Source organism: Zingiber officinale, chromosome 5B, assembly GCF_018446385.1.
Source record: "Zingiber officinale cultivar Zhangliang chromosome 5B, Zo_v1.1, whole genome shotgun sequence".
NCBI classification, from domain to species: domain Eukaryota; kingdom Viridiplantae; phylum Streptophyta; class Magnoliopsida; order Zingiberales; family Zingiberaceae; genus Zingiber; species Zingiber officinale.
The window spans coordinates 97,132,789-97,142,283 of record NC_055995.1 but is presented as its reverse complement, the minus strand read 5'-3'; the positions used below and the strand labels follow the sequence as shown (position 1 = coordinate 97,142,283).

The 9,495-nt window shown below is 37.2% G+C and overlaps 1 protein-coding gene across 1 annotated transcript; it reads left to right on the top strand.

Annotated features, from left to right (window-relative positions):
* Window positions 1-2,834: 2,834 nt before the first annotated feature.
* LOC121985114 (putative ubiquitin-conjugating enzyme E2 38) lies at window positions 2,835-7,700 on the top strand. Its single transcript, XM_042538392.1, has 8 exons — window positions 2,835-3,056; window positions 3,136-3,241; window positions 4,421-4,555; window positions 4,644-5,054; window positions 5,593-5,656; window positions 6,357-6,496; window positions 6,578-6,889; window positions 7,200-7,700. The coding sequence occupies exons 1-8, from the start codon at window positions 3,010-3,012 to the stop codon at window positions 7,488-7,490; spliced, it is 1,506 nt and encodes a 501-aa protein (XP_042394326.1). The 5' UTR covers window positions 2,835-3,009; the 3' UTR covers window positions 7,491-7,700.
* The last annotated feature ends 1,795 nt before the right edge of the window (window positions 7,701-9,495 follow it).

The following is a 9,495-nucleotide window of genomic DNA, read 5'->3' as shown; positions in this document are numbered from 1 at the left end:
TTCACCTAAGCCGTTGCTGAGTAAGTTGAGTTTGGTAATAAGTTTTGTAACAACTTCCATTTCCAGATTCCATTCTCATTGACAGCTTCCTGTGGCCTGTTCAAGGCTTCTGGAATGGTGCTGGTTGCTGTTCCTCTTAGGCTGTGCCTCCAGGCATGTGGTATGGTATCACTGCCTACCGGAGAGGGAAGATGTTGGGCGTCAAACGCGAAAAGGTGGATCACCGTCTGCTCTGGAGGAGAGGCCGCTGCCAAGTCTGAATTCTTACTTGGAAACTGATCTTGTTTGATTGTAATTTCTATACCTAAGTATGTAATTTCCAACATACTCAATTTGGATAATAAGATAATTCTTCTTTCATATCTCCACCCGCGAAGAAAGAAGACTTCATATCTAGCCACTGAAGCTTTTGACATGTAGCAATTGCTAGAAGAGCCTAAATAGATGTCATGCAAGTGACTTGTGCGAAAGTTTCTTGGTAATCTATAATTCAAGAATGTGATGGAGATGTTTAAAAGGAGAACAATGATTGAGAACTCGAGAATGAAAGTGCTAATAATTTCACCCCAAAAGATTATTGTAAATGAAGAAGATGAGAGAATTCATTCGATATATCTTTTATCAATATAGATAATTTACTACCAAGTACCTCTCATAGACGGAAGTGCTGAAGGTCTCCAAATATCAAAATGAAAAAGGTTTAAGGGTGCTAAAGAATTTGTTTCACTTTTGAAAGAGTAGGATGGTTGTTTCCATAGTTTGCATTTCTTTTAATTAAGGGACAATCCCTAATGCATCCTCACTAGCTAAGAAAAAACGTCTTATATGATGATCGAATTTTCAGAAAAATCGTGATTAATATTTAACAAGTTAACCATAAAACACTAAATACATAAATAATTATGGAAAGTACAAAAAAGAATATTGAATATGTTTAGTAGAGTATAACAATTTTTTTTCTTTCAAAGCAAGGCCGTGTAATGCTGGACCAAAAAAAAAAAAAAATTCAAAAGCATCCCAAATTAAGAGAAATATTAAATGAGCGCACCTTTTAAACAAATTTAATTTAATTGGCGTCAAGTGATTTTATCTTGAAAATATTTTTTAATCCTTGTTGTAGAAATTATCTATAATAGGTAAAACTACCCAATAGTTCCAGTAGTTGTTATAACATATTTAGGCTTAGTTTAGGGTAATAGCTAGTGTAAAAAAAACATATTACAAAATAACTTTTTAAAATATAAATAATATTTTGAAACTCTAAATCTTAAACATATTACATTAACTATTGCTATTTTCTATCCATTATAACAACTATTGAATAATTTTATAAGTATAAATTATAAATCCTAAATTCACTCTAAATATATATTACAGTAGTTATTTAATACTTTCTATATATTAGAGTAGCTATTCAATAATCTTTACATGTTATATTTAAAAAAAATATGAATTAGGTAATACTAAATCTGAGATGATCAGCCAACCCCATAAGAGTACTCGAGGTGGACGACTCAGAATCCTAACATTCCGTAGTTGTACATTTCATTCGGAAAAAAAAAAATTTATATACATCGTAACTGTAAATCAAACCATCAAACCATGAATATTTTAGTAATAATTTAACATCCTTTTATGTACGATAGCCCAAGGATTATACATATTATATTTTAGTAGCTACCAATTATTGTTACAGTAAGGGTATCCACAACGCTACATTGTTATAACACCCATCACCTCATCAAAAAACATGGGACTCACTGCCACATACTCATTATAACAACATTCTTCTTTCATCCACATTCCTTTTAACATTAACACTCATTATTTATGGATCCCATATCCATCACCTTCTTTCACCCACATAAGTCGGAGTTACAGGTTCATTCGACATCGAAGGAGTGAAAGACATACCAGTTGTGTGTGAGATACCATATCAATGAACAACCGACGACGTGAAATACGGATGACTCATATTTTGTCAATATTCGACTGGAAGCGGTTGATATGTACCTCGAGGGGCATAATTCAGATGATTCATAGAATTTCCAAAACCTTAAAATTTTTGAAGATTTTGTGGAGGAAATGACATATTTGGAAATGGATGTGGGTATTGATAATTTGATGGAATTTGTGGATTTTGGGAAGATGAATATTCTTGCGAGTTGTTTGTATAATTCAAGAGATTTGTAAAAAATACTATATTATTTTCATCCATTTCGGATATAAAATAAGATGATAAGAACTTAAAAAAAATAGATGAGGAGAATATTTAGAGAGTATAATTAAAAGAGTAGTGAGTTGGAAAGAAAACTAACAGTTTTATTTAATTTTTAATTTTAAAATTTTTAATTTTTTTAATAAATAAAATTAAAAAATATATATACACATGAGGTGGGCTAGCCGTGACCCACCCCACGCATACTTGTACACGTTCAAACGAAAGGATATTATAATATCGCTCCACATCGTCAAATTAATGTACAGTATCACTATAATATCATATTAATGGACGCGTTGTAAATGCCCTAATAATGGATTAAATGGTATTATGGAAATAAAATAATGGTACTCGGGGACCTTTTGATTTGTACCCTATAATGGTTAAGAACAAAAACAGAGGGCGGAAATATCAGAAGGTGGGAAATTGTTAACAGCGCCGAAACCTGCAAAAGCGAAAAAGGCTTTCCTGCCCCATGATGGATCCTCTACATCGATAATTTTATCATTATTATTGTAATTCCCCATCGAACAGTCCATCAGCTGGCACGTGCCCCTCTACCATCGAAGCGATTACGGTACTTGGATAGGATCTACGACTCCGTCAATTTCCCTCCCCAATTCCATAGTCGTGTTTCCTCGGCCCATTAAATCCTGCGAATTGTCGTCGCATCGCCTCCGATCCCTCTTGTCGCTTCGATCTCCTCCTCCGCTTCGCCGATCGCAGCCCTAGTTAGATCGCCGCCCTAGTTAGATCGCCGCCGATCGTCGCCATCGGCATTGGGTACCATGGAACAGCCGCCGAGGTCGCACCCTCCTGTCTTCATGGGCCCCAAGTGAGCCCTCCTTCCTCGCCGCCTCCCTATTGATCGACTATTTTTCCTGTTTGCTCACGATTTGTCGATTTCGTTTTAGGCTTGGCCTCCTCGCAGGTAGTTCATCGAATCGGGACCCGGATATCGTTGAGCTCTCGTCTTCAGCGATCTGGACCGCCGGCCAATCGAAGCGGAAGCGGAATCCGGTGCGGGATTTTCCTACTCGATCTTCTTATTTTGGGGCCGAAATTTAATGTGTTGATCTTGTTTAATTTCGCTTAGGTTTGAACTGTCGCTTCCGCGAGTTTTCACGGGTTGTGGAAAAATCCGATCTTGATGTGCTGATAGTCGATTTGATGTCTTTCTTTGTAGATATTTATATCTGCTTATTACGGTGTAGCGTTTGGTTCTGCTTCGCTAAACTAAAACCCTAGTGGTCTTAGGGTGAAGTTCGGTAATCGTGGTTTCGGATGAAAGATTCTTACTTTGTCGATCGTGCCCTTTTTCATGTGTGCGATTCCTAGTGTTTGTTGTGGTTGAATTGATCATGTAATTATATGTATGACTTAGATTCATGTTTCGATGAAGCAGGCTTTTGATGTTATTGTGCGCTTTGGAGGTATGCTAGTGGGTACTGAAAGATATGTGGTATTTCACGAGTGAAAAAAACCATATTGCTTAGCTCTTAAGTCAATTCCGTTCTTAAATTTCTCAAATAATTTTATTCATCTCGGGAATGGTACTTAGTTTCTGAGATAGTTTTATCATGGCTTTTTAAAATTATTTGGACGCTAGGGAAGTTGGGAACTATACCTTTGCATGTGATTATGACTTATTTAGCTATGATAATGAACTTCATGCTGTTGCTATGAAGTTGTATAGTTTTTTGAGTCTGATACGCTCACTTGCTTGGCTAGAAGAGGCCTGATATTATATTTGTGTCATAGATGAATTTGTGGCTTTCTATTTCCAGGGAGAAAATTATGTTGGTGTGCATTGTATAATACCTCAACATCCTTGATCATTATGATTTTCTGGTTGTGTTTCTGTTGTATTATTTTCTTGCCATTTAGGCCCCTTGTGCCTTGATTGCTTAGGAGGGGCCTTTAAGTTTGACCAACAGTCACACGAGAAACATTTGAGCCATGCATATAGCATGGCAAGGTTCCAGGATAGTGAATGTAATGTATTATTCAAACAATTAATAGCGGCATAAAGTTGATTTCTGTTTAAGTTCTTGTCACTGATCTTTTTTTTTTGAGATTCTTATTATTTATCATTCTTACTTTTCTTTGTCAGTGGAATATTGTCACTCATATTCATTCATTTGATGTGCTATACAAACTACATTCCAAATTTGATGTGCTATCCTTTCTTCATTTAAGGTTATTCCTCATGAGGTAATTGAACTTGATGGAGAGGATGACACTGATGGCGTTATGATAATTGGTGAAAGCACTTCGGACTACAAGAACAAACAACCTGTTGGATATGATAACAGCTGGCACAAGCAAGTAAAGGTATTAATTCTCAATGAATGGATTTTCTTTTTGTACCATGTCCTAATGGGAATATGAAAGCATTTCTTATTTTTTAATCTGAATCCAGGATCCACTATCTGCTAACCCTGTCATTTCAAGTGCAAATAATGGTTCCAGCCAAAGCTTTGAGGCTGATCTTAATTATCTTGATGATGATGATGAGTATGATTACGAAGATGATGATTGTGATGATTATGATTATGATTATGGTGCTGACATGAGCGAGAAGGATTTCAATTTGGTTTTGGCTGCTAAGTTTGATGATATAGACCTGCCAACTGGTGTTGAAGCACCTGTACCTTGGTTGAAGAATCCTGCAGCTGAAGAGTCAAAAAGGAACAAGAAGATCATTGTTGAAGATGAGGTTGATGTAAACTATAAATCATTTAAGCAATTTGATACTGTTAGAGAACACTCAGATCATTATTTCAGCAGGCCAGAGCTTCTCAAAACTGTTCCGACTGTTAAGAAAATTAATGTAAGTACCATCACTCTTAGTGATGATAATTTCCATTGATATGGTTACCTGCATTTACTCACCAGCCAATACATAATGTAGATGAGATACATAAGTATAACTTGGAAGTAGGGCAGGGCTGTGGCAACAAATGATGTCCCACTATTCATTGTTTTACTCTAGTTGAATCAGGTGGATTTATATATTTAATCATTTGAGGGACCACACCTAACCCAGCATGGTCAAGGTTGTAGGCCCACCCCATAATGTAGGCGTGACACAATATGGATTTATGTATCTGCATATGAGTGTTTCCCCATCTTTGCCTCAGTCCTAACTTGCACAAAATAGCAGGTAAGGATGGGGAGTGAGATTTTACTCCGTTGCACCCTGTTCTGTTGTGCCCCACATGTGACATGGGCTGGGAATAAGATTCAATGGCTGCCCTACCCCATTTCTATCATGATCCCTATATATTCTCACTTTCTCACTTGTGATGAGATTCAATTTCTGGTTGTATAAATTGTGACTACATTCCCTAATCTCTTTTTATTAACAGCCTTCGAAAGATTGGACGAAAAGGATTCAGCATGAGTGGAAGGTTCTAGAGAAAGATTTACCTGGTAAGATCATCTCATGTACTGATCATACTGAGTTGCTAATTCTATTTTAGGTATTTAATTTATATATGTTGAATTCTGACTTTATACTCTTTTGTTTATTACAATTGTTTTACACTATAAATTCTCTGATTGTATCAAATGATTTTATAAGTCTACTGTGTATGAAGAGTTCTTTTTTTTTTTCTTTTCAAAATGCTTTTATTTAGTTAGAATTTCATATGTAAATACAATTTAGTAGATCAGCATCTGCACTTGGCAAAATTCTTCATATCTAGAGGAATCATATATCCAAAATATTACTTTTCTATTAGGTGACAGATTGTGATTGCTTTATCTTGTGAAAACAAAGTACAAAAATTGTGTTTGTTAAGTACTTTTATTTTTGATGATACACATCAAAATCTTTTGGACAATTCCGCTAGGGGCAGTTAGGTACTGTTTCTTTGGCAGATTGAATGGAAATCCAAGTTACTCTGATATTTCAAGTTCAATATTGTATCCTGGTTGTCTGTATCAATATTATGAAATACCTCTGTGAGAGAATTCGTGCCTTTAGATGTTGACTTGTAAGCTGGTATTATTTGATTTCCAGAATTAAACTAGAATATTTGGTAATCAGGTTCATCATGTCTTTTCTTTTTTCCATGATTTTTGGATTTGACATTGTCTTTCTTATTTTTCTTTTTCATATCCTGAGCAGAAACAATATATGTTCGAGTATATGAAGATAGGATCGACATTCTGAGGGCTGTCATTATAGGACCAGCAGGAACTCCATATCATGATGGTCTATTCTTCTTTGATGTATACTTCCCTCCACAATATCCACAAGTACCTCCTGTATGAAACATTTCTCACTCTATTTCTATGAAACTTTCTCTCACAAGGTTACCCAAATTAACTAGAATTCTCCTGATTTAGATTGTTCATTATCACTCTGGTGGACTCAGACTCAATCCAAACTTGTATAAATGTGGGAAGGTTTGTCTTAGCCTACTGAATACCTGGTCTGGCACAGGATGTGAAAGGTGGAATCCATCAAATTCAACAATGCTGCAGGTGTTGGTTTCTATTCAAGCTCTAGTTCTAAATGCAAAGCCATACTTTAATGAGCCAGGATATGCACCGACAGCTAATACAGAGTATGGGGAGCAGAAGTCCCTCACTTATAATGAAGATACCTTTCTCTTATCTTGCACGACAATGCTATACTCACTACGGAAGCCGCCAATGGTATGTTTCATGCTGTTTTCATAGCTTTTACTTGATTACTTTTTTCCCCTTAAAACTATCAATATTGGTGCTAAACCTTGATGAAAAAGGCAGAAGGTTGTTGCTATTTCTAGATGCCAGTGCAAAAATTTATCTAAACTTATCAGCCCATCTCAAATAGTCGAAGCAAACATGGCTTAATGATGATGATCTAGAATAATCATTGAGATTATTTATTCATGATGATTTTGAAAGTTTAACACATATTTGTATATTGGTGGGGATGCTCATGTTGTTCTTTCACACTTGACCAACAACATTTTGTTTACAGCATTTTAGTGACTTTGTGGCTGGACATTTCCGTAACCGGGGTCGAACCATCCTAGTCTCATGCAAAGCTTACATGGATGGTGCTCAAGTTGGATGTGTTGTTGGTGAAGGCGTGCAGGATGTTGATGAGGGTGATAAGAGTTGCTCAGCTACATTCAAGGCATCTCTGAAGAAACTATTTGAGGACCTTCTTATGGAATTCACCGTTAAAGGAGCTGATTGTGATGAATTCCTGGCCCAGAAGGTCAAAGACGGAATGGGCAAAAGGGCAGACACTACACTAAGGTTATGAACTCAGCTTCAGGTAAACATTGAGCTGTTAAATAATTTTGCCACAAGGCGTCATCTAGTTTAAATCTCGACCTGTAGATAAATTAGACAGTATCAACTCTATGCATTGATGTTCTAACTTGTCTGACATGTATATAATTTATGTAAATACTGCTGGATGTTAGTTTTATCATCGTTCAAACAAGTTGGTAAATATTTTTGGCTTGGCTCTCATTTTGTGAAGAACACTGCGACTGCAACATCTCAGGTTTATGGGTTTAGTTTTCAAAGCAATGAATTATTCTAAGGAAAGGAGAAGTTTATTTGCATTGCATTTCTTTGGTTCAATGTTTGTGTTCGTTCTCGATTGCTTCATCTTTGTTCTAGCCAGGTTGATTTTCCCCCCTTAGTCTACATTCAATTAGTCGCCCAGTGCAGTTGTTATTTGTTATTTCCAACACTAAGGCTGATTTAGAATGAAATGTGGATGTCGTGAAAGGGAAGTATAAATCCTGAGCCCAGAGACTCGTGTGCGAGTGCAATTTGCATGCATCAAATCTGACCGATCAGAGCAAACATTGCTCAACGGTTAAGCCAATGTTTTGTTACTCGGTTCATTTTTTTATTGCCCAAATCGTGTAATAGGCACATTAATGTGTCAGATTTGAAATGTTCAGACGTTAATGGTAAAGCCATAATTGCCCGGACAGATGGATTAGTGTTTTAAGCCGGGTAGACAAAGGCTGTAAATAGCCTTTATTTGGTTATTTAATGCAGCCGAGGGTCGAAGCTCCTTTGCTCCCTGCCATGTAGTCTGCTTGGCAATTCTTCCGGGTTGAAGCTACTTTATAAGGAAGCTACTACCTCCATCTGAAAGACAGAAGAGAGAAAAAGCTCCATCCTTTATCGCCTCCACTTGCTCCTTTGTTCCCTGCTGTGTATTCCGCTCTGCAATTCTTATGTGATAGCATTTGGGCACAAGTTTAATTTTGCCACGAAAATAGTGTTTGGCTGTGATTGTGATTTCATGATTGTATTATGTGAATAACATTTAACATAATTTCGAAACACCGCCAAAGGCGATAAATCTATTTCATGAAAACGATGTCAAACACCAGCCTTGACATCTCTCTTTCCAGTTGGTTGTTGGACAACTCCTGTGACTTTCGAGATCAGACTCGGGCTGTTCGGACCTCTTAGCGCTTGACCACTTGGCATTTGGCCAGCAATTCCCACTCGGAAGTTTAGGCCACTCGGTAGGTCAAACCCCTGGGCAGTGGCTTGGTCAGTCAGCTACTCAACTTCCCAAACCACCGGGCAGCAGCTTGGCCAGTCGGCTACTAAACTTCTCGACTCAGCACTAAGGCAGCAGTGACTCACTCGACATTGACCTCCCACTCTGTCTCTTGACTCGACACTCAGCCTCATCACTAGGGCATCGGCTCACTCGGACATTGGTTCAGTCGGGCATCAACTCACTTTGGCTATTGACTCGCTGGGGGTGTTCGGGCACTTGGCGCTCAAGTGACAATTTTTTCCACTCGGACTTGTGCCAACCACTCTCTCGGGCAATTGGGCCGCTCGAGAACGAATCACACTCGCGTTCAGGCCACTTGGGAACTCCGCTCGGCTTTCCTGTAGAGCTTGGACAGCTTCGATGCTGTCCAGTGCCGTACCTGAGATTTTGATGGCCTGAGTCGAATTTCAATAAAAATGGCCCTCTTATACCGTTTTACTACTATATTAACTTAAAAAATCATTTACACTTCAAAATATAATCCTCCTTTACATGTGCGATCAAAATTTTTTAGCGAAGCTACAAAATTTACAATAAAATAAAGAGTTGAATAACATGAATATTTCAAAATATAATAAAAAATAAATATTACCAATAATCATTTGAATACGTCTTGTTGTTTTAGCTGCAAAAATATCAATTAAGCTTGTATAGTCAAGATGTTCAACTATTTTTTTTTCCAATAGACAACATCGCCAATCCATTTAATCTTTCTTGTGACATTTTTGAT